Raw genomic sequence first — 26,200 nt, 5'->3', positions numbered from 1 at the left:
CTGGCTTCCCAGAAAGCCTCAACATGGTAGAGAACCAGGCCTAGATGGCCCAGCCCAGGTTGCAGGACTACTGCCCAAGTTTAGGTATTCGGTCAACTAAAAATTAGTCCTTAGAATTCTCTATTAGACTAAAATCTCACTGGTAAAGGCAAGGAGGACACAGTTCAATCCATAACATATTCCCTGTGAAAACAGAGTTAAATAAATGTTTATCCACCTCTACACTAACTTAGCTCCCAGTATCTAGGCAGGAGACTGGAAAAGTCTTCTCTGCGATATTTGGGCAGCCTGAAGGTTCTGACATGGGTTTTCATAGCACGACAAACCCCACCACATGCACAGCGGGGAACACAGTGGGTGCTTAACACACCCCAAACTACCAGACTTTAAGGAAAACCTGTTTTTAGTTTATGAACTATATGAATGTGTAACCTGTTCCGTTCAGCAAGTTAAAAAAAAAAAAAACAACACTCCATCGAAGAGTTGCAAGCAAAAGCAACAAGCTCGGTTTGCTGCTAGTTATTACTGAGTAATCATTACACTACACACATTTCTGTTTTATGTGGTTATATTATAGGATCAGAAGATTGGCTTCTAGTTTAAGATAACACATTAAGTACAAACTGAAAATGCTCCTTTCTATTCCAAAAACAGAGAAATGATAGAAAAAAAATTAGATTAACAAACATATAGCAACACTAAAAAAAATTAAATAGAAATCCCTACTGACCAGAAATATAGCAACTGCTGAGAAAGAAGCAGTTGAAAGCTGGAAGCACAATATCTGGGGGGTAGTGCATGGAGCCAGGAGTGTGTATGGCCTGAGTGCAGGACTCTCACAAGCCCCAGGGCGAATCTGCAGAGCCCTGGATGCTTGGGGCTCAAACTCAAGGCCAGAACCTTGTCAGCCAGGGTGGGTAAAGGTGAAAACATAGCATCTCCTGCCAAACCAGTCAGGATCTTGGGAGCACAGAGCATTTGATCAGACTGCCAGCATTATCCAGAGGAGTGTATATTCTCATGGAGGGAATTCCCACCTGAACAATCCTGGACTACATTTACGGGTGTATTAATTAGTTGTTTGACAATGCTTTCATTTATGTTCATTTTTTAGACGCCTATTATATTCATTCAAATGCCTAACATGTAAATTTAAAAAAAAACTGAAAAAAATCCTGCATTAATTTGACCTGAGCATGTATGTTTTCCTTAGATGTGGACTGTCTCTTTCTTTGCTAGATTTGCTTTCAGAACATAAATTACATGCTAATCCTATTATTTTGTGATTAGTATTTATTATCCTTTAAGAGGAGTTCAGATGTTTATATACAGGCCAGGGAAGTGGTAAGGCTATCATTTAGTGAGATTTATTTATGAAGCCCATAAAACCTGCAAAAAGATTTCCTTTGATCGTTTAAAAGTTTATAGCTCTATTGCAACTTATTAAATGTGCATGTGTTTTGTTGCCCAGCAAATACACATATGTCAAAATGATCAATGAAATTTAAACCAGCTCACCTCTCATGATGATTACTAAGGAAATTAAAAAACAACAACAACAACTAAATACTCAGATTTATTTAGATAAGTAAGAAGATTGAGTTTACTAAAAATGTTTAAAGAATATTTATCAGTTCTAGCTTTAGGGATTTTTGTGTGTCTTTGAAATACCATACAAAGCTGTAACGTATGGGACAAACTTCCTTATGTTTTTTGTGATTTTTGTCCTTGAATGTTGTATAAATTAAATTACATTTGATCCTAATTATACAGGATATAAAAATAAAAATTATGTCTTGAAATGGGCAAAGTCACATTTGTACATATGAAACTCAATAAACAGTATATGTATTGTTTATTTTATATATATACAGTATATATATATTCTCAAAGTTTCAAGCCTTAATATGACAAATGCATTGTCATATTTTATTTGAAATATTGTCAGTGCATTAAACTAAATATTTAGTTTAATGATTAGTTTATTAAATGTTTATTTTGTTCTCTACAATTTATGTTGTATCAGGAGAAATATTTCTACATTTTTGTTGTTGACAGTATCTGCAAAAGTATATTATGAGCAATATTTTAAAAGCTTGTTTTTCTTTTTAATTTCAGTAGCTATCATCTATCCCCAAATTTCTTTACTTTTAAAACTGTATATGTTAGTCCAAGAAACGGTTCTTAAGTTGAAAAATGAATGAGTTCACTTTGTTCGATTTAGTAGGAACTGATTCTTTTAGAAGGTATTGTGTGTCTGTTCATGTTTATTTTCTTTGCTACAAATCCCATGCAGGTTCCCTTTTGCCTTGGTTGATAGTAAGTTCTGAGAAAATTTGGTAGAGTTCGAAGTAGCAAAAATATTTTGTTAAAAAAAAATATATTTAATAGCTCCTAATTTGTTTCTCATCCACATATATAGTACTCTGTTGCAATTTTTTAAAATCATTCTTTCTCACATGTAATACAAGAAACCTAAAATCCTCTTTGGAAGTAGATATTGTATAAATCACAAAATAAATGTTAAAATTATGTGGTAACTACAGAAGAGAGCAGCAGAAGTCAAATTGATTTTTGCTACTTGTGGGCTGCCTAAATGTGTCATGAACAGATAAGTTGTATATTTTGGACTATGACTGAATCTTCCAGGTTCTTAAAACCACAACCTGTATTTTGCCATAAAATTTCTCAAAAAGAAGTAACAGGAGTATAATAAAAATTATTATGTGTACAAATTGATAGAGTGGATAGAGAAGCGGAAGACACAGTGAGCAACCCTATATTTCTATGTCCACAGACATAGAAAAGAATTTCCATTTCAGATGAGAAGAAAAACCATTAATAAAACATTTTATATGGAGCTAACAATTCTGCAAAACATGGAATAACTTTCCCTTATAGTTAATGTCATATTATCAAGATGCTAGAAATAGAATTGCTGAAGAATATTATTAGTATTATTATTAAGCCTACTTCTCCCTGGGCACATAAACATCACAAAGGGCTAGATACATACATTTCGGCTTATAAGAATGTTGTAATGTGAACAAAAATTTGCTTTATGAAACTTGTGGTTGACCCTCAGAGAAGCAATAATCCCTGGGAGCTCTCTCCAAAGTCATAAATCCTCAACCACACACTAGCCACCTCCAAGGCCATAGGAATTTGCTATTTGAAAAACAGAGTGGAAAGTTCTCGGACTTAGCCGAACTACAAACCTTACAACAAAATCCACAATTAACATTTGCATCTGCTTAATAAAATATACAGAACATGGTATGGCAGTTATGAGATCCATCATTAACCTTCTTATCAAACACTAAGCAGCCTGGAACCCTGCTGGCCTCACTTTGCAAAATATTTGAAATTAAATGAAGATTAGAAAGGTGCAGAGGGATGTTAGTAATGAACATGGGCTTCCTATATTTGACTTACAGGGAGTGGATAATGTAGACAACACTTCCAAATGTTACCTTGAACAAAGATTTTAATTAATATTTTTTTCTATAAGATTTTGTCTCCTACTTCCTATCTGTGAGATCTTAAGCGAGTTAGTTCATTTCTGTGCACATCAGTTTCCTCATTGATAAATATGGAAATCAAAGTAGATACCTTATCAAGTTACTGTGAAAATAATACAAGTTACATTAGAAGTGTTGGCACATAATAAGGGCTCAATAAACGTTAGCATGCCAGGCATTGAGATAAGAAGGCAGTGCTTGTACATAACTTTCACCTTCTGGTAAACAAAAAGTTATGTTCAATAAATAAGCAAGCAAGAAAGCACTCTTCAAATGAGAACTCTGGCTCACACCCATCTCAGATGAAATAATTCAAATTTTTACATTTACTGCAGTGAGTTTTATATGATCTTCTAAAATAAAGACTCTTTCAAATCCTGATAAGTTTTCATGAAGTTTTTTAAAAAAACCTTGGCCTCTAGTAAATTTGCCCTCAATACTTGTGGTTCTTTCTTTTATTTTTATTTTTTATTGAATTTTAGTCAGATGAATGGATAAAGAAGATGTGGTGTATACATATATAATGGAATATTACTCAGCCATAAAGAAGAATGAAATAATGCCATTTGCAGGGGTGTGGATGGACCTAGAGCATATTATGCTTAGTGAAAGAAGCCATACAGAGAAAGACAAATACTGTATGATATCACCTATGTGGAATCTAAAAAATAATACAAAAGAAGGTATATGCAAAACAGAAGCAGAGTTATGGATGTAGGAAACAAACAAGTGGTTGCCAAAGGGAAGAGGGAAGAGGGAGGAGCCAAACAGGGGAGTTACAAACTACTATGTATAAAATAGATAAGCAACAAGGATATATTGTACAGCACAGGGAATTACAGCTCATACTTATAGTTATTGATGTTTCAACATTATTTCACAAAAAGTTCTTGGGAGAAAGAAAAGGTACAAAGAAAAGCAACTTGAAATAATTTCAGCTTGCTTAAAAAAAATTTTTGTCTTATGGAATGCTGATAATATTGAAATATCTTAAAACAGCAAATGTTGATTTCAGAAATACATATTAGACCAAAAGAGATAGGTCAATTAGATATATTTCCTTTGGAAAATAGGCTAAAAATCAGTCTGACTGGTGGCCCTTTCATGTTAACAATGCTTGTTTCTTTAGTGCCTTTAGGTCATATTTGGAATAAACATTTCTGTTAATGTTCTGCAGCATTAATATTTGCACCATCCTTAGATATACATAGGTACGCACGTACATGTTAAGTACACCGAACCTCTCCTTGACAAAGTTCGTTAGCAGGTGAGGAGGGCATTTTGTGAAGAGCTTGATTGAATTTAAAGTGTGCCAAGGCGGGATAATTTTTGCGGGCAAATTATTCAAGTCAGTGAGGGATTATTTACAAAGAATTGATCCAATGTTAGCATGCCATTGAGAGTGAGGGGAGGAAAGGCCACGTGTATGTCTAGATTAATTCAGCCTAGCACTTGTGGTTCATCACATTCCATGCAAGAAAAATTTTAGGTGATCCAAAGTGAACACTATTATTTGAAGGACTAACATTCCTGAGGAATGAATAATTATTTTAATCAGAAGGTAATCACTAAGCAAAAATGGAATGCCTGACCTTGTATAGAAAGTCTCACTCCCTTCCTGCCTCTTCTATTTCTTTGTTTTCATTTTGTGATAAAATTTATGAACTTTCTCCTCTTTTGTTTTCTTCCCACCACATTCTTTCAAATGCTTTTCTTTCTACTAATTCTGCTTGCTCAGTATGTTTGGGGCGTGGCTCCCCCATGGATACCAAAATAGGAGGATGCTCAAGTCCCTAATATAAAGTGAGTCGTGCCATGAATAAAGTCCGTCCTCCATATCCGCAGGTTTCATATCCACAGATAAGGAGGGCCAAATGTATTATTTTTCCTTCCTTTTCTCCTTCCACGCTCCCTGCCAGAATATTTTTTATTAAAATGAATAGTGTTCAGAAAAGATGTGTGTAAAGAGCTAACAGGGAGTTAAGAGTTATATAAGATTAATATAATAGATAATGTTTTGTTTTAGAAATAACAGTAAAAATTCATACCATAATGCAAAGAAACGAATAAAATAAAGCTTGCAGCATTTCTTTCACCATATTTCTAAAAGACTTTTATACCGTAGGAGAAGACATATGCCCCTGTATACAAATTAAGCTTTCTAGTATGTTTGAGACATTTTATTTAGTGCTAGGAATGCAGAATGAGGTTGTCGTTATTGTCCCTTGACTTGAGACACTATTCACATTACAATGACCAGAGATACATCTCCTAACAGCCACCATTTATTTACCAACCTTGCATTCAAATGGGGAAATCCATCAATCAAATGCAACAAAAAGTTTTTCTTGACTAAATGAAGACACAGGCCTTTCCTTAAATGGCTATGTTGAAATATAAATTCCTAAGTTATACACTTATTTCCAGTGGCCTTCCCTCAAGTGAACTTAACCTAAAATCCATCTATTAATTAGATTAATTATTCTACTTACTGTCTATTCTTTTAGTAAAAATGGGACTCTATCAGAAGTATTTCATTGGATACAAAGTGCAAGACTTGTATGATGCATTTTCTCTAACACCTAGTACAGCCTTACAAACATTAAAGCTCACAGCCCATTTTTCTCAGTGATAGTAAAGAGAAATCATTCCTATTAAACAGGTCTAATTGCCTTTAAGAGACATCATAAGAACTAAAAATAGGGAAAGTATTATTATCTTTGTTATTGCGCTCTGAGTTCTTCAGTATTCAATGTATGCTTTGTCTCTGGGTCTGTTTCCAGTGGCAAAACCCTTGTTAACAGGAATTATATCAGATTATGATTGTGTGGTGGATATATTAATTTTGTGTGTTTTCTTCATCAGACAATACATATCTATATTAATTATCTTATATCAGTGTGTATAAATAAACCCCAGAGCTATTTAGCTCTTTGTACTTTGCTCCTAGCTCTTTTGTCTTATAAACTACAGTATTGTATATCTCACTGTAATAACAGTGAATTATGTTTAGCAACATTGCCTTCTTTTATTAAAGGTGCATTTTAATTTGATGTTACAAACAACCAGCTTTAAAAATGTGATGGGCTTTCATTTCTTTTTAGATTCCTTTTGGAGATACACTTACCACAAAAATGTCCTCTGTGGGAATTTGGCAACGTAGCTGATGATAGGATAAATCATTTTTAGTTTAGCAAATGCTTCACTATTATGTTATTATTATTTACTATGTCAAAAAGGAAATATAATTTTTAGCTAGCTATATGCATATGAGTCCAGCTATTGTTTGATAAAATGAGTCAAGTGGGAAAACTTCCATTTCTTTGTGATGACACATCAAATGTGTCCTTATCTCTAAAAACATTAAGGATGAAGGAGTGATAGTTTGTTTTTCCAGGTACTCTTAGAACTAATAGAACAATCTAAATTATGATATATTTATTTTGCAGGAGCCAATGAGAAAGAAATAGCCCTGATGAATGGTTTGACTGTTAATTTACATCTTCTATTGGTAAGTTTCCTATTCCACCAATGTTTAGTATACACTGTTTACAGAATCTGACATTTTTCAATCTTTAATCCATGAGCATTTGGAGGTTTACTTATTTAAAAATAAGTTGTGAGGTTGTTTTCATTTCTACCAGGAAATGCTGGACCATGACAGAATGGCTTCTTCGTAACCATGGGAGAGTTGACTCTTGCAAAGAGCTTTAGAATAATGAATAGCTCTTATATCAGAACATAAGGAATAAGAGTCACAGTGGGTAAAAAGCAAAACTGCTGCACACACACAAAACAATGATGTATGAATGGTAGCAAACAGTGAGCTTTTCAGAAAGACAGTTTTCCAATATGCTGGGCTTTAGTAGGGTGGGACTATGGATTAGTATGTCTTTGTAGGCTAATTTTGGGAGAGTAGATTAAAAAAGAATTAGAAAATAAAACTAAATTGGAGAAAAAGAACCTAGTACCTTAAATGAGTCACTGTGTTTAGGTGTTTCTTACATCCTAAGAACTTAATAATGTGTATGCCTTAGAATGTCAAATATATTATTGATTTGAAATATGGTACCTATAGTAATTGTTTGATGCTATGAAAAATTTGTATTTCATTTTTGTTTGTTTTTGTTTTTTGTTTTTGCGGTACGGGCCTCTCACTGCCGTGGCCTCTCCCGTTGCGGAGCACAGGCTCCGGACGCACAGGCTCAGCGTCCATGGCTCACGGGCCCAGCCGCTCCGCAGCATGTGGGATCTTCCCAGACCGGGGCACGAACCCGCGTCCCCTGCATCGGCAGGCGGACTCTCAACCATTGCGCCACCAGGGAAGCCCTGTATTTCATTTTTAAGTGAGATTTTGAAAACATGTCTACAAGACAAAGATGCACAATTAAGATATTGATATTTTATTTTGATAAAATATAGACATGATTATTAAATATGCCTGAAGGAAAGTACTTGCGGAGTATGTTAACTATGATGGTAAACAGCATAGTTTTCAGTTCAGACACCTCTGGTTTGGCTCCCAGCTAGGCTACTTAATACCTGTTTGACTTTGGACAAGGGTTTTGGCATCTCTAAATCTTAATTTTTTCCTCTGTAAAAATGAGGATAATACCTACCTCGTACATATGAAACAAGATAATATGTGAAAATTGCTTTAGCACCCTGGCCAGTGGTCAACATCTAATTATCAGTAGTAATCATCCTCATTGTTATTATTGTCAGTCAGTATTGCTTCTCCAGGGACTGTGTGGAGAAATGAAAAGGCCCCACTGAACACATGAGCTACTTCTCTCTGGTGTCTCTAGAAATGCCAAATGTTTCATTAGGGCAAAGGTACTTCTAGTTGAACCTAAAATTAGATTTCATAAAATCATAAAACTGTAGAAATCTTATGTACTAGAAACCAAATCTGCAGTGCTAGATAAACCAGTATAAATAAAATATACACAGAACATGATATTTGTCTCATAATAGAGAAATTGCCATTAAACGCATTGGAAGTTAATTTTTCAATTAACATTTAAGTAAAGTTTGAGAATGTGTTTTTATCTGATTAACATTTTCTCCCAAATTTGCTTTCCTATTGATAAATATAATGAGCAAGTATCTTCTTCCATTTTAGAATTTACTGGAAACAAGGCTAATCAGAGAAGGTACCTTTGACAGACATCTAGCTGTGTAATTAATTAATGCCTTTAAAATGCTGGAGATTATAAAATTAAAGTGTGGTATATATAAAATGAAGAAATGTCTAAGTTGTGCATTAACGCATTTCTCAATAAATCCATTTCATTGCAGTTATCGTTTTTCAAGCCTACACCCAAACGGTATAAAATTCTCCTAGAAGCTAAAGCCTTCCCTTCAGATCATGTAAGGATTCTTCAAATTATATTTATATTCTTTCTGCTCTTCCTAAAGGAGCATATCATTTGCCTGACTTGAATGTTTATTCACTAGTCTTTTCCAAGTAACCTTATAATAAAAAAGATCTGTCAAATGCTTTTGATTTATGCATTTTTTATAGATTGTAGCTTTATTTCTTTGGTTCAAGTAAAACGTGTTAAAGGAAGAAAGAATTGAATGGGAACATTGATTTATTAGTCTTTTTAAAGACATTGAGCAAACCGCTGGTCTAAATCAAGTGCAGTTATAAATGTTTTATTAATTCTTGTTGCTGTTTTATTTTATGAAATTAAATCAATACATATACCAGTACTTAACCTTTTAGGTACATAAAATAGGAATATAAACATTTATTTGTCCATTTGTTTTCATAGCACACTAACATAATTATTGATGCTTTATAATTAAAAAAATGTATTAAGGACTAAAAGAATTTTTTGTGGTTCAAGAAAAAAAATCATGCTACTTTTTCAGGAATCACAGTTGGTAAGAAATATGATTGTTCCAGACACAGACAGACACAGATTAAAGTATATTGCAGTTTCAGTGCTGTATTTCAGTTTTAGTGTTGGAGAAACTTGATTTCTGTCTTTTCTAAGTATTCTAGCCTACACCTTGTAATTTTAAGGCACTTAATTAATGCAAATTAATAACCATGATCTTACTAAAAAGGATCAAACCTCTATTTTGAAAAACTTCAGGGTTTCAAAATTTCTTGTTCCCATTTATATCTTGGGCTCTCAATGAAGGGAATTTCTTGATGCCCTTTTCTTTTACTAGCTTACTCTTTCTAGGACAAGCCACTTCTGTACTCTCTGTTGTAGCCTAGCAAATCCCCACCTGCTCACTTTGGTTATTTTGTAAATTCTGTTTTGACTTGCATTAGATGATTTAATATCTTATTCTAAAAATCTTTTGTACTCCTAAAGTCTAGATGACCCCTACATTTCCATCCATTTCTAATATTTTGTGTTTCAAAGAATGTTCAGACTGTTGCATGTAAATTATGTTAAGCAATTCTTCTCTGATATATTCTGTTTAGTCACTTTTAACCTTGACCTTGAATTTAATATAATAATATGCTTTTATTGGTATTTTATTATTTTTTTCTGAGTTATTTCAATATACTTCTGTACACTGGACTTGATTTAATAAATCATCTTTCTTTTCCAGTATGCTATTGAGTCACAGCTTCAACTTCATGGACTTAACATTGAGAAAAGTATGCGGCTTATAAAACCAAGAGAGGTATATGAGAAAGATAAATAAATATTAATCATTCTTCTATTTAGTATTGATTTTTTTTCTTCATTTTCTTCAAAAGTTTATTATCTTCATTACTTTAATGGAAGTTTCAAGAAAGTATAAAAGGCCTATACTCTGTTACTGTTAGGTCATTTTGCTTAAAATAGAGAATTAACTCAGAAGTGTATTTATTTTAATTTTTCAAGGGCTATTACAAGCAAACTATTTTCCTATTAATACCACTGGAGTCTGCCATTTTCTTCAATGGGATGGGAGGAGATGACAAATTGCATACATCATTTTCAATTTTAAATGCCATTGCCTGTGGGTGCCATTGAAATCATGTTAAAAATTAGTGATATTTGTTGAAATTGAATGATGCCTATCTTTTATGCCCCTCTTAATCTAAGGATCAAATATTTTCCTCTGAGCTTGGCCTGGGGAATAGAAAGGGATGTGGTGTAGCAGAAAAAAACTAGGCTTAGAACTTCGCTATTACTCCCCAGGGAAATCCCAGACCCACCAACATACTGGGTATGTGACTTTCTGATAGTTACTTTATATCTGAGATTCCTTTATATTTAAACAGACAACAAAGGAAATACCTAGTCAGGCTTGACCATATGTTCAAGGTCTAAAATACTGTGCACTTTACATTAATAAAGATATAAGGCTAAGTTGTACAGGTTTTGACCTATAAACCCTGCATCTTGTGTAATTTTGGCACCAAGAGATCCACACAGAATAAATTTTAGGTTTCACATATGTACGATGCTCCCAGGCTGTTAAACCAGTGTTTGAACATTTATTTCTTTCCACCCAGAACTAATTTGAGAAATTAAAGGTCTACTCTATTCACTTCTATTTGCCAACATGCAATAAATTAATGGAATAGAAAGTTCTCACAGCTTTGGAACAACATCTGTTTCATATGTTGTATATAAATTGCTTATTTCCAGCAAAATGAGCATAGCCACTAATATATCACAAGTTTTTACTTTAAAAGTGACAAGTGGGGACTTCCCTGGTGGTCCAGTGGTTCAGAATCTGCTTTCCAATGCAAGGGACACGGGCTCGCTCCCTGGTCAGGGAACTAGGATCCCATATGATGCAGGGCAACTAAGCCCGCCCGCCACTAACTAGAGAGAAGCCCGCGCTCCATAACGATAGATCCTTCATGCCACAACGAGGATCCCGCGTGCCGCAACCAGGACCCGATGCAGCCAAATAAATAAATAAATAAATAAAATGAAATAGGGAACAAACTTACAGTTACCAATGGGGAAAGGCGGGGGAACAGGGCGGAGGGGAGGGATAAATTAGGAGTTTGGGGTTAACACACACACTACTGTATATAAGGTAGATAACCAACAAGACCTGCTGTATAGCACAGGGAAATATACTCAATATTTAAAAAATAAAAAAATAAAAAAGTAATAAAAGTGACAAGTGTTGTAGAGCTGTATGAGTTAATCATAATTTGGGGACCACTCTTTAGCATTACTGGATTAGGGCACATGAACATGAGAGAGAACCATATCTATCATTGAAAAATATATTTCTTATTTGCTTAATACTGATTCTTTAAAGAAATAAAGTATTAGTAGATATAACACTTTCCTTACTTTTTTTTGAAATTATGGTGGACAAATTGTATTAGCTTCCTCTAAGGGAAAAAAAGAGTTTGGGGTTATGATATTATTAATTTTACTCTGAATTTTTTCTTAGAATCACTGAAATCCTTCTCTTTATGTATAAAGTATGCATCACTTAGTAATTCAAAGATTTCATTGTCAATCCTATTTTTATAGATTATCATTTTGTAAACAAGTCTCAGACTATTAGCAGAAATTAGAGTATTATTATATTTGTGATACATATTATATATGTCTAATATGGGATACAGTAACTGGCAAATAGTAAGTTACCAAAAATTAAAAATAATTGAAGGAAAATTCATTAATGCCTTAATGAGTTTTCCCCACATATTAATGTAGTTAATGATGCTTTGACTTCATAATCATGTCAGATTTAGCACTGTAGAAAATACATGAAGACTTCATAAATAGATGAGAATTATCAGGATACAAATAGACTATATGTATCTAGGTGAGTTATTTTTACTCAAGTTGTTTATAAGACCAAATCTAAATTCATTCACAATTTTCAGAAAGTCACTGATCACTAGTCTTAGGTGGGGAGTTGTAGGGGAAAAGTAACTTTGATAATATTGAGTTTTATTGATATTTTCTTCATGTTTGGATCTTGATCTTTAGATTGGTGTGGAGGAGATTTTACTCTTAAACTAATAGAAAATATTGGTTAAGTTACACTCAGATGAATGATGTATACGTGACTCTTTTTTCTGGAAAAAAGTATTAGATTGATAAGTAAAATACTAATTTCCAAGAAATTTGCCTTGACATTTAAATTTTATGGACATCCTGTACTTTCTGGTATTTTATTTGATGGGAATAAGAAGGAAACAATCTATAAGTATGTAAATAGTAAAGATTAAGTGAAAAACTGAAGACTAAAATCAAGCAGTAGGGTTTTGCAAAGATACTTTATAAACCTCTTTTTTACTATTTTATTATCATTTCTTAATAACAAAAAGATATTCAAATACATGCTCTTGCCTGATTTTTGAAGATTATTAATTTGAAAAAAAATATCTTTGATTTTTCTTATGGTAGGAAAGATCTCAAGGTGAATTTTAGATTGGGAAATGTAAAGGGACAAATTTGTTATTGTGGATATAATGTAACTTGTGCCTAACGTGACTTTAGGGGGAAGAAACACTGAGATTAGAGGATATCCTTGAAGTAATTGAGAATGAAGGTGACTCTATTGCAGTGATCCTGTTCAGTGGTCTGCATTTTTATACTGGCCAGCTCTTTAATATGCCTGCCATCACAAAAGCCGGACAAGCAAAGGTATGTACGTCATTTCCTCCTTTGCCCCTTGTCCAGAACATCACTCTATAGGAGTATTCAACTGTATTTCTAGTAAAATAACTTTGTTTGTGTCTGTGTAAAATTATTTAAAGAGTTTAAAAAAAGAGTAAGATATATATCATATATATGATATATGACATATATATGATATATGACATACAAATAATATATTAAATATATCTGAAAAAATATATATATTTTGCTTTAGGCATCTCTATTTAAACCTCTTTTTGTCACTTCTGTGGTCTTACCTCCTTATTAGCATCTGCTCTCCCAATGTCTACCTCTAATCAGCAGTATAGGTGAGCTTCCTGTAAGTGATGTCATTGGTACAGAGCTGCTCAGTCAGCAGGAAGCAGACAATACTTAGGATAGTAACTATATACTAGGACTGTTAGAAGCTCAACTCTGGTGCTTTGTCATATTATAACTCATTCTATATATAATTCATGCTCATTAACACTATGTACCTGAAAAAGGGGAGATGGAGAATAAAAGTTTATCAGTAGATGGAGTTTTACCCAGTTTACTTTAGGAAGCCATTATACTGCCTATAACGAGCAATTTTCCCTCAATACTACTGAATGACACTTACATAGTTTACTATTGTGAAAGAGTAGCTCTTTATATATAAGTGCTTGTAAGAAAGTGTTTTTAGTATTTGTTTGCCTGAAAAAAAAAATCAGAGGAACATTAAACAGTTACAATTTGTATTTAAAATCTTTAAATAACAGTTCTATTTGATTCAGCAATCAAATCATGTATTTAAAAAGGTAACAACTGAATTATACTCTGAACATTAATAAGTTATGCGATTAATATATGTGTGATATCTAGTTAATGTACTCAGTTATTGAAGCTAATGAATGGAACTAATGAAAAAAAATTTAGCACCGTTATCAGCAGTCTCTAGGAGTTTCCAACCAAGACTTCCAACTGGTTTGATGGATAACTGTGAAAGTGGTGCATTATGAAAGATATAAAGATAATGTCTTCTTAATTTAGATATTAAATGTTAAGCACCAAAATAAAGGGAGGCCAATAAAATATCATATTTTTAAATGTTATGCAAGTAATCAGAAGTCCCTGATTGCCTTAGTATACACGCATGTCTCATTAAACTTCATAGAAATGAGGCAGGATGGTAAAGAAGAAAGATCATGGGTTTTGGAATCACTCAGTCTGAAATTCATATCTTGGCTAGGTCATTTAATTCTTACATGATCTCAAGCAAGCTAGATACTTGACTTTTCTGAATTTCTGTTTTCAAAACTGTTAATTTGGGATAACAGGACCCACTTCATAAATGCAGTGTTGATTATGAAGAGTATAAAATATCTCTTGGATTGTACACATTCTACAGTTAAATGGTGGTTCCCTCCCTCCTTCCACTGTCCTCAACAAATATGAAGTTATAGAAAGTGGCTTAAATATAAATTTTCTTTCATTTCCCATTAAAAGCAAAATAAACTTGTTTAGTAGATGTTATATGTAATTCTTATTCTTAACTACCTTGCTTACTAAAACCATTCTCTCAGTATTTTGCACGCTTTCTTTTATGTAAAAAATATGGTAAGTGCCTACCAGGTAAAACTCTCATTGAGTTTTCAGTCAAAGAAAGGTAGGTAGGAATGAGCAGTTCTATATAAATGTAACTGCACAGGAGTGATGGATACTATGTGAGTGAAATGGCGATCTAGCAGACTTCAATTTATCCATTATCAAAATTATTTTAACAGACATTTATACTCTTGCTAGACAATCTCCTCCATTGTCAATGGAGATTTAGAAAAATTCTTTATAATGTAGACTTACATAGCTCTCTTGGGTGGTCTATGAAGATAAAGCTGAAGAGAGAGACAAGGAGAAAATTAAAGGTGTCAATCAAGAAAGAGTTGGGAAATTCGAGGGGAAAAAAAGCCATAAAAGAGCCACTGTTAGGAACGGCTAAGTGACATAAAAAAGACGAAAGTTTCCAGAAGTATGGTTGGAACCAAAAATGATGGATTAATAAAAGTCAACAAGAGTAGATTCTGAAGTAGAAACTTCATATGAAAGGGAAGTGGGGATAGGAATTTTGAAAAATAGATTATTAAATAAATACATGTATACCAAAAAAAGCAGAAATCATAAGTGGCTTGATAAATTATTTTGAACCCTTATAGCCATCACCCACATCAAGAAACTTCTAGAACATTTATAACACTCAGAATCCTCCTTCTCCCAAATACTGCCTATTACCTCCTCTCCTGACTTCTAACCATATATAAATATATATGGATAAAATATATACATATATAAAATATATATAAGCTTTGCCCATCTTTGAACTGTATATGAATGGATTAACATATATTCTTTTGTGTCTTGCTTATTTGCTATTATATTTGTGGGGTTCATCCATATTGTATGTAGCAGTTTTGCCTGTTTTTCTTTCCACTTCACTATATTATTATAGTGTATGAAATAGATCACAATTTATTTTTTTCCATTCTAATCAGAATAGATATTTGAGTTTCATTTCCATTTGAGGGCCATTACAATAAATTCTACTGTGAACATTCTTATAAATTTCTTTGGGTATGCCTTCATACCCATTTCTGTTAAATACATACCTAGAATTAGAATCCTTGGAACATAAAGTATATATATGTTAAATCCTAATCAACAATGCCAACTTTCCAAAGGTTTGTATCAATTTGTCATATACTCCCACTAGCATGTATCAGTTTCTGTTGCTCTTCATTCTCACCAATAGCAAATCTGATTAGTTTGTAATAATAATTCATTAAAGTTTTAATGTGCACTTCTCTGACTATTGATGAGGTTGAGGATCTTTCAAATGTGTACTAGCTGTCTCAGAATCTTCTTTTATGAAATGCTTATTCAAGTGTCTTTCCCAATTTTGTATTTGGTTATCTGACTTTTTGTTGTAAGTGGTATAGAAATCGACTCTGATGGAAAGAGAAAATATAAGATTTCTAGTGATCATCTAAAGGGAAAAATAAATAAATTAATAAAAGAACAGTTGGTAGGACGGCTCTGACTCACATAATGAATTTAGAGAATGCTGAGACTTTTTTTAACTGAGGAGAAGCCCTGGGATGGTGACAAGTGTGAGAGGCCAAGGAAAATTAAGCATAAGATCAGGCTAGAGAGCCATATTATAAGGGAAGGCCAGCATATGAAAAGAGACATCAGTTTGAAGACACACTTTTCATATTTTGTCTTAGAAGCCATCTACTTAATTTTATATTATTGGCCAACCTACCATCTTGGAGCTCTGCCTTACTTCTATATTTATATATTTTTCATATACTATTAATTATTTCTACTAATAATTTATTTTTGTCTACATTCACTGAATGCTCCCCATTGTCCTTTGAATTACTAACCCTAAAGATTTTTAACCACTGCCACGACTCAGCTCTCACTGTCAAGTAAAAGCTACAGGCTACTCACACACTTGAAAATTGTTATTTATGAGCATCTGCCTATTACACATGGAAGTCCTATATGCACCTTGAGATCAGTATATTCCAGACTTGTCTCCCTCCAGAATATCCCTACTGTTTGTTTCATGCCACCATCGTTATAGACCTTTAGACTCAACTCTGACATTTTCCTGTTCTTTACCTTTTCAACCAATCACTTCTTAATTCTACCCTCAGGGTTAGTCTTTCCTTTAATATTCCTGAATCACTTATGAAGGTGTTCAGCTGCAAGAAACAAAATCCCAGAGAAAAATTAGCCAAAGATTAGGGATTTATTTTTCTCACCACAGAAGACTTGAGGCAGGAGGCTGCTAGGATGCACTCAGCAACTGAGTAGTGTTTGTGTGACATCTCCAGGGCTTTCTTATATTTTCTTCAGTCTTTTCATGTCATGGTCACAGGGAGAGTTGTCCCAAATCCAGATATCACAATTCTATTTACAGCAGAGAGAAAGACGAAGGGAGAAGTAGCAGTACAGCTTTACCTGTCCCTTTCATCCAAAGTGCAAAGTCTTTCCCAGAAAAACTTAGCAGTTTCCTGTTTATGATTCATTGCCTTCTGAAGTAGTAGTTTCAAAGAAGCATGAGTAAAGGAGTTTTTAGCTTTTATGGCCCTATATTAAAGAGAGGCTGAGAAGAGGGGTTGGGGTTAATTTACCGATAGTACTTCTTGCATTTCCCAATTACACCCCCGTGGAGCATCATTGTTTCTAATCTGTTTCCCTCTTTCCTCTTCTAGCCCTCTTTAATTTTTTTCCTTTTTTTTTCCCTTTGTTCCTTCCTCCCTCCCTCCCTCCCTCCCTTCTTTTTTTCTTTCTTCTATTTTCTTCTTTGCCTCATTTCACAAAATATTTGAAAAAAATTCATGGAAAGTTGATTAGGCTCCATAATGAAATATAAAGAGAGCAAAATAAAGAGAAAATCTATATCATCTGGTGAAATGAATAGACTCCCCACAAATTATAATTTCTCAAGTTGAATTATGATAAGAAATAGGTAATTAGAAATTACTGTCAATGGAAACTCTTGGTGTATAAAGTAGACTAAGTCTTGGTAACAATTAAATAGAGCCATAAATGGCTTCACTGTGATAGATGTTTTTGTGTTGCTCATGCAGCAGTCAGGGATCAGCTTTCTCCAGTGCAATGATTCAGGTTACCAGTGGTTCAGGGTTGTATCCTATGGCTTTCATACCCTAGAGCTTCTGTCACTATTCAGCCAAAGAAATGGGATAAAGGGATTTAAAGGGGAATACTAACATCTTAAAAACATTAGCTTAACAATGAAAAAATTTATTTCCACTTATATTCCCTCGACTAACACATGGTCATTTTTGGGAAATTAAGTGTATTTGTGTGCTTAAGAGGAACAGTTATTAGCCTTGCCACACCTGGAATTCAGGCGTTTTTGGTTGCTGATGGAGTAGGATACTTATTCTGAAATGCAGTATAGCATTTGCATTAATGAAATGTTTAGATAGTAGAGACAGAGACACACCTGGCCTTGAACCCACATCTTTCCATTAGTTTCTAGAATAGTTTAAATGGCTTAATTCATTTACCAATATGACTTCATTTCTCCACTTAACAAATGGGGAAGGTAATAGTGCCTACTTCATTGATTTGTTCTAGTGAGAAACAAGGAACTATCCCTAAAACACTTAGTACTTAGTGCATTGTAAGTAATCAGTAAATGTTATCAATATATAAAAATATCACATTGGCATATCCAACCTACAAAAAAATAATGAATCCTTAGAAAGTGAAATATTAAGAACTTTAAACTAAAGACTCTCATTAGACACTCCTACTCTAGATTATAAAAGAAAACAATAATCTAAGCAGTATGGTTAGGACTCAATAGACTGGACTGAAAACTTTAAAGACTGGGTAATGGACTGATAAAAATTTTAATAATCTTATCCCTAAAAAAACTCAGTGCCAACTGCTTGCTTTCTACCTTCCCTCTCCAGTGCCACATAAAATGGCCTACAGCACTCTGGAATTCGTGGTACCTGGCAGACAGTGGTGCCAAATAAATATTTTTGAGTGAATGAATGATTGATTCTCTTATTTATCACATGTTTTATACTATCTTACTCTACCTTATATGGATGCTGGCATGTTAGTTTTCTTTTAGCCTACTGAAAATTGAAATGCAAATGATAGCCAAAAAGAAGACTGAATTTTGCAAACCTGTGCTTTGCTTTATTAGCTTCTACCTTGTTATGGGTCACTCTCTACTGGGTATGAGTACAAACATCTCTTAGACCTAACTATAAGTTGCCTAAATTATTAATAAATAATAATCACAATTACAGCCCAAACAATTTTAAAAACAAAATGAATTAATTCTGGATCTAGAACATTAGACGAAAGCAGAAATATGAATAAAGACATCATTATAAAAAAGAAAGACATTTTAGCTTTAGTATCATTTAATAAAAACTGAGGTATCTAAATAACACTCATATATAAATGGTCACCTCACTGATCCACCCATTTACCTTCAGGGAAAGTTTAAATTATTGTTAAAAATGTCTTCAGACTTTTGTAGGAGACAAATGATTGATCAAGCCTCAAAATTCAACATTATCTTGGCTGAGCTGCTTCCAGTACTGAAGATTGGGAGTCAAGTCTCATGGACTATTACAACAGAATAATATCAGTAATACTTGCATGAGATATCAGGATTTGAGCAATCAATCAGTTAGGAAAAATCAGTACCTGATGCTTTTGTATATAACTATAATATAAACTGGCATGTTGTATGAAATTTTTATGCATAATAAATTAACCTTTTCCAAAAAGGTTTAACATTGAGATGTTCAATATTAAGTAATCTTTACTAGAAATCATACTGATACGGCCATTCTTTCATTAAAGTCACTGCCAGTTCACCAAATAGGATCTTATCATTAGCGCATAAAAAGAATCTTATCTCTATATTCTCTATAGCAGAGCGATATGCATTTTAATTTTTTATACATTCTTTCTATCAGTAAATATTTGAGTAGTAAATTATAATAACGGAATTCTAAATAAGAATGCCTAATTTAGCCTGGAGTGTCAGCCTGACCTTCTTAGGGAAGATGAGACAAGAGCCAATTCTAACATTATGAGTAGGAGTTAACTAGGTAAAATCCCCTCCAGGGTGTGGACAGTATGGTGGGGCCATTCTAGATAGTGTTAAAAAATGACAGAATTACAAGGAAGCAAATATTTCAGTATAATTTGATTGTAGAAAAGATTGTATAATTTGATAGTTAGAAAAGATATGACAAGAAATGAGTTTATAAAGCAGACAGAGGCTGAGTAAAGAAGGGCCCACTAAGCCATATTATACATCTTGAGCTTCTCTTTAGTGCCACAGGTAGCCACTAAAAGCTTTTAGACAATGGAAGAACTAGGTTTTGTTTTAATTTTAAAAAGATTTTCCCTGCCTACAGGAATGGGTAGGAATTAGATGGGTAGGCAAAAGTAAAGAGTCAGTTGCAGTCTCTATGCAAGAATTTTAAAACTCGCTATCATGATACAGTTCAAAAGATAGGGGTACCAGAGAGCAGATCCATTTCATACTACATGAAATATTTTTCTGATCTCCTAAGAGACTGTTCTTATTTAATCTTATCATCCTATTGTTATTAAAGACAGATTTTGTATAACCATCAGAAATGAAGGATCTATACTGAGCTCTTGCTATCCCACCCAGATTTAGTTCTAGCCACAGAATCCAAGGATTAAATATATATATATATATATGTATATATATATAGATATATATATATATATATAGAGAGAGAGAGAGAGAGAGAGAGAGAGAGAGGGAGAGAGAGAGAACAGAGACAGATTGAAACAGAGACAAAGAGACAGAGAGAGAGAAGAGAAAAATGACCTAAAGTTTAGATGGAATGTCCCATTAACTATACATCATTTACTCTGGGAATAGTGAAGGATTATTCTGTTTAGAAATATAAAGTAAACTATCCTGGTTATCCAAGCAGAAGCCTGGAGTCTCTAAGTCAAAATATGTTGGTAAGGATCAGTGCCCAAGAATCTAAAAATTTTGAGCTGTCTCTAAGAAGTTTTCATCAGATGTTTTAATTTAAGCTTTTCATTAAATGGACCATGTGAGAAAGACTGAGTAGTTCTCAACAGAAGAGAAATTTGCACTCAAGATGTTTTAGAATTACAGATTTGAGAAAAGCAAGACTCTCAGTTGTCAATCAGGATTGTTGCTTTGGCAACCACTCTCATCAAAGCCATGGTGGACAATTATTTCTCCAGATCTAGCCTCATCTAAACCCAGGGTCCCCCAAGTGAAATATTATATTTATGGGTTTTTTTAGATGATATACATTTTATAAAATACTTAAGTTGTCTTAGACCCAGGCTAAAACCCATATTTTTCATGCCACTTGACCAACAAAAGGCTGATTTAAGTCTTTGTTAAGCTGAAAAATTAAAGTGTTACAACATGAAATGTACACACCCGTTTTAATTTATTCACTAATCACCATAAGAATGGAAAGGAAAAAGTGTGTCTCATGGCAATCAAGGTAGGTGGAATTTCAGAAGACCCCAGAAAAAAAAATCCCCAATAAAATGTGAGAGATTTCTCTTAATGTCCTTCTTCATGATCCCCTTCTTTAAGAAATGTTTTATTAAATTAATTAATTTATTTTTGGCTGCGTTGGGTCTTCGTTGCTGTGTGCGGGCTTTCTCTAGTTGCGGCGAGTGGGGGCTACTCTTCATTGTGGTGCACGGGCTTCTTACTGCGGCGGCTTCTCTTGTTGTGGAGCACGGGCTCTAGGTACACGGGCTTCAGTAGTTGTGGCTTGTGGGCTGTAGAGCGCAGGCTCAGTAGCCGTGGCGCACGGGCTTAGTTGCTCCGCGGCATGTGGGATCTTCCCAGACCAGGGCTCAAATCCGTGTCCCCTGCATTGACAGGCGGATTCTTAACCACTGTGCCACCAGGGACTTCCCCCCTTCTTTAATCAGTTAAATTGTTTATGCAAACAAGATTAGGGATATCAAAGTTTAGTTCAGTTGAAGAGACAATGTTCACTTTCCTAGCAAATTAAGTAAGGTGGTAAACAAAGAAGATAACTATCACATTGTCTATAAAAAGTAGCTTTAAGGGAAGAAATTTAAGAGTGACATCTTCAGAAACTATCCCATAAGCTTCTTTGCAAGATTATCAAGTTCAGTATGTAAGTAAAACTTAATAATATAAGCAAATTTGGTTGAGAAATTGACCATTTAGATTGGCATAGTAATCACTAGTAAAATATCTTATGGAAGAGTGTACTTTCATTTCCCATCTAAATGGGGCTCTCTTTGATATACAGTACCATTCTCATGTGATGGATAAATTAAATAGTTGCTTTAACGCCACTTTATAACAAGACAGGTAGATAAAAGTAGATACGTAAAGGTTAAAAGTCACCACCCATGCAAAAAGTAACTGCCCATTGTTGGGAAGGTTGTGATTAGGCCCATGTATCCCCTATTTGATCCCTTGCTTCATGTCTTTCCCAAATTATGACCATCATTCTTCTACCATTTGTAGAATAGAGTCAAAACCACTTCAGGGCTTCCCTGGTGGCGCAGTAGTTGAGAGTCCGCCTGCCGATGCAGGGGAAACGGGTTCGTGCTCCGGTCCGGGAAGATCCCACATGCCGCAGAGCGGCTGGGCCCGTGAGCCATGGCCACTGAGCCTGCGCGTCCGGAGCCTGTGCTCCGCAACGGGAGAGGCCACATCAGTGAGAGGCCCGCGTACCGCAAAAAAGAAACAAAAAACACTTCAGTCTTTTATGATTATGCATATACCTAAGTTATCAGTATCGTATTTTCCTCTGCTCTCCTTCACATACTAATAGTTAAACTAAACCAAATGTGTTGAATGTTTTCTGTCCGGATGTCATACTTTCAGTCTCCAGGCCTTTTTTCTTAGCTTTCCCTCTTCCTAGAATTCCCACATATGAAGATTCTGTTCCTCCAGCTTAGCTCAACCACTACCTGCTTCACAGGTTATGATCTGTCCTAGAGAATTGCTTTGTTTAACCCTCTTTGTATATGCAAACATCATACATTAAACATTTTTTTAATCACATGCCAATAATGACAGATCAAGAGATTTCATATAAAAACTCCTAGTTTCAAATTACAGGTTTGGCAACACTAGACCATCTTTCTTGTACGATAACAAGTGGCAAGCCTGAATCATAGCTCTGCCCATTGGATGGGACTTCGGTTCTTCAACACAACTGCCATGTCTACCTACTGACCTCAGCACTGAAGCAGAATGACAGCTGGTGTATATATTTCTGCTTACATTGCAGCATTCTTACCAAAAACGGTAAAGTGGAGTATTTCTTATAGGCCCAACTCATATATTTCTTGACTAACTCCTGTAGAAACATGAGGGGGTGATCCTTCACCTTCATCATAAAATTTTTCTTGCTCCTCTGTGTCAGGCTAAATCTGTCTTCCTGCTGTATTTCCATAGCATGACAGAAAATGTATTATTGGTCCTCTTTTGCAGTATCTTGTAATTATTTCTATGCCTATCTTAACTATGAAATTTAGGAAGCTTTTGTCAATAGTGTGTTCAATGACTGATTGAGGGTGGACCCTACAAACTTCACAGGCTTATACTAGTGCTTTACACATACATAGTCATTTATCATTAAGTGCATACCTGTTTGGCCAGTGAATGGATAAATGTGTGTTATCAGCAAGAATGGATTAGGCTGATTTTATGGATCACACATTGCATAAAAGACATAACTATGCTCCCATTTAATTAGAATCAGAAAATTCTGAAGAATTACTTATAATGGTCAATTGCTCTAAAAATCAAAATACTTGTAAAATTTGAGTTCTTTTTCAAACTCCATTTCTACTCTTTGACACACTTAGGGCATGCAGACTGCTCCATTAAGTTATTAAATATTAAATGAACTAAATTAAGCTTGAAAAATTACCTTGAGCTATTTTTCCCATCTTGAGTATCTGAAATAAATCAAACAAACTATATTTTGTGTGAGATCCTTGCCAGCTGGAGAAAGACTCCAGAAGAGAACAGTGTTACTTGATTTGTTTTATTTTTCTTCTTTGGTTTTGTACTTACTTCTGACCATAAACAGAGGAGACAATTGCTGTTTTTTCCTGGTAAAAGAAACAGCTGAAATTTACTCTTGAAAGCACACTCTATTAGATAGTAAGACATTTCTACCTGTAAATTACACAACACTTTAGGGTCTCAAGGTTTTTTTTTTTTTTTTTTTTGCTTTTCCTCTCTCTCAAATCCTTTACTCTTTCTCCCCATGTAGCTCTTAGCTCTTAGCTCTGTCTCAAACCTTCTTAACTGATACCTCCCTCCTTAAATTTCATTAGCAAAATGCTCCTAACACTCCCCACTTTCTACTTCTCATCTCTGGATTTGCCAGTCCCATCAATATTTACTTTTAAAAAGCCAGGCTAAAAGGATGAATCTAGTTTCTGCAATAGTGCTTTGTACAAATGTGAATAATACTAGGTGCTGATGATGACCTACTGTGCTTCAGGCACTTGGCATGTAGTATTTACAATATTCTCAGCTACCCTAATAGGGAGCTTTTCCCATGGCTCAGTTGAGGAAACTGAGTCCAAGAGAAGTTAAGCAGTTGCTCAAGCTGACTTAGCCAGCCAGTAAAGGTTAGACTTGGAGTCTGGCGCCGATACCATACCTCTCTTTCCACTATATTTTCTCCTTTTATATTTGTAAACTGATTGTGTAAGGGCAAAGAGGTCTCAACATTTGGAAAGTCAAAGAAAATACATATAGCCCTCTTTCTTGGTTATTTTTCTCCATGGGAGCCTGAAACCTTTGTCTTTATGGTTGATATAACTGTCTCTTCAGTTTAGAGAATATTGAAAACCACAATTTTTACTTTGCCCCTAGATGTCAAGTATAAGGAACAGAATTATTGCTGAATAAGATTCTATTCAGTGCCAGCATTCAATAGTGGCCCAACTCGGAACCTCTAACCCACTCTTCCCAACCGCTCTTTTTCAGAGATGCCCCAAGACACTGGTGGGTCTCCTTCTGATGGTTCTCTTAGGTAGTTCTATTGGCAATAGCTCCCACCAATGATTGCCCCATTGTCATTCCTGTTAGCAGCTCTTCAGGGCCTTTAGATGTATTTGCAGGTGCCCTCCCTCTAATTAAGAGCTTACAAACTCCTATATGACTGGGAAGCTAATCTACATGACAATAGGGAGAATTTCAACAGGAAGTCCACTGAACCTTCTAATGGTAGCTGAGTTGCAGAGTATTCTCAAGAAATTTCATTGTTTCACAGGTATATTGACCCCTCACTTAATATCAGTTTCCAGGATTTAAGAGGGGGAGAGAGAGAGAGACAGAGAGAGCGAGGGAGACAGAGAGAGAATAGATTAAGAAAAACCCCACTGTGTCTGCCTTTAAAGAATCATATGGGACATAGAGACATATATATAGAAAACTGCTTTAGACTGTATTAATGCTCGACAAGGGTAAAAACAAATCCATGAAAATGTCTTAGAAAATCAATCCAGTCTAATACCACAAAAAACAGAGTTATATATGCTCCAATTCATTTTACCTTACGATTGGGTCAAAACCACATATTGCAAATTCAAGAGGAAGTCAGATAGTGTGGGGAAAATTTCCCACTCAAGTTCGGAAGCTATCATTTTTCTCCAGGCATCTGTTCACAGAACTAGGGGACATAGCTATTAGGACATAGCTAGTATTCCAGACTCTGGTTGCCAGTGTTCCCCATGGGCTACGTGGCCTGCTGTGTAAGTTCCACAGCTAAAACACTTCTGGAATTTAAACAAAGGGCACCTTGAGTTATACATTAATTTCAAAAAAAACATTCAGGTTCCATTTCCTGTGACATAAACAGAGCCCAGAAAGGCCTCCAAAAATGCACTAGGTTGGCCATCTTCAGCACCTGAGTAGAGTTCTACCACCCCATTCAGGACTCCAAGGTTTCCATCCAAAGACAAGCTCCTTAGTTTTCCTGTGTCCATCATCTTCTTCCCAAATTTCCACCCCGTTACTTTACTTTTCCAACAGGATACTTCCTTCATATTTTCTTTTGGGTAACTATAAGTTACTATACTTTCTGAAAATATGGAAGTATGGCTTGATATAAGTGGGTAATAAAATCCTAATACTGTATTAGTCTAATTTGCACAGGTTGACAAATAAATGAATATTTCAGAATTGATTCTACTTTCACTTTTTAGCTTACCCGTGAATCCAAACCAGAGTTTTTAAGTCACTGAGTGAAAGCATTCATTCTGATTTCATTTTGATTTCAAGTTAAAGGTACTCGTTTTTAATTTAATTAATTCCCTGATATCTATGCACAACCTTTGTCATGAAAGACTCTTTCTTGATTCAAAACTCTCTCTTATTCGATATCTTATCTTTTTCCAAATTAAGCTCTCTGGAAACCGAGAAGTATAGTCATGGCTCCCCAAATCCCTAGCAATAGCCCACATGAGAGGCACAGAACAATGTTCACTTTATCACGGCTTGTT

At 34.6% G+C, this 26,200-nt stretch overlaps 1 protein-coding gene across 1 annotated transcript in view; it reads left to right on the top strand.

Annotated features, from left to right (window-relative positions):
* The window catches only part of KYNU (kynureninase), a 91,375-nt gene that overhangs the window by 24,296 nt on the left and 40,879 nt on the right, over positions 1-26,200 (top strand). Inside the window, exons 5-8 of the mRNA XM_067742050.1 lie at positions 6,971-7,032; positions 8,823-8,894; positions 10,101-10,175; positions 12,962-13,108. Coding sequence (XP_067598151.1) covers positions 6,971-7,032; positions 8,823-8,894; positions 10,101-10,175; positions 12,962-13,108 — 356 coding nt within the window. The remainder of the gene's footprint in view (positions 1-6,970; positions 7,033-8,822; positions 8,895-10,100; positions 10,176-12,961; positions 13,109-26,200) is intronic.

The sequence above is a fragment of the Pseudorca crassidens genome, chromosome 6, assembly GCF_039906515.1.
Source record: "Pseudorca crassidens isolate mPseCra1 chromosome 6, mPseCra1.hap1, whole genome shotgun sequence".
NCBI lineage: Eukaryota > Metazoa > Chordata > Mammalia > Artiodactyla > Delphinidae > Pseudorca > Pseudorca crassidens.
The sequence above is the reverse complement of the archived record's forward strand: the minus strand, read 5'-3'. Positions and strand labels throughout refer to the sequence as shown.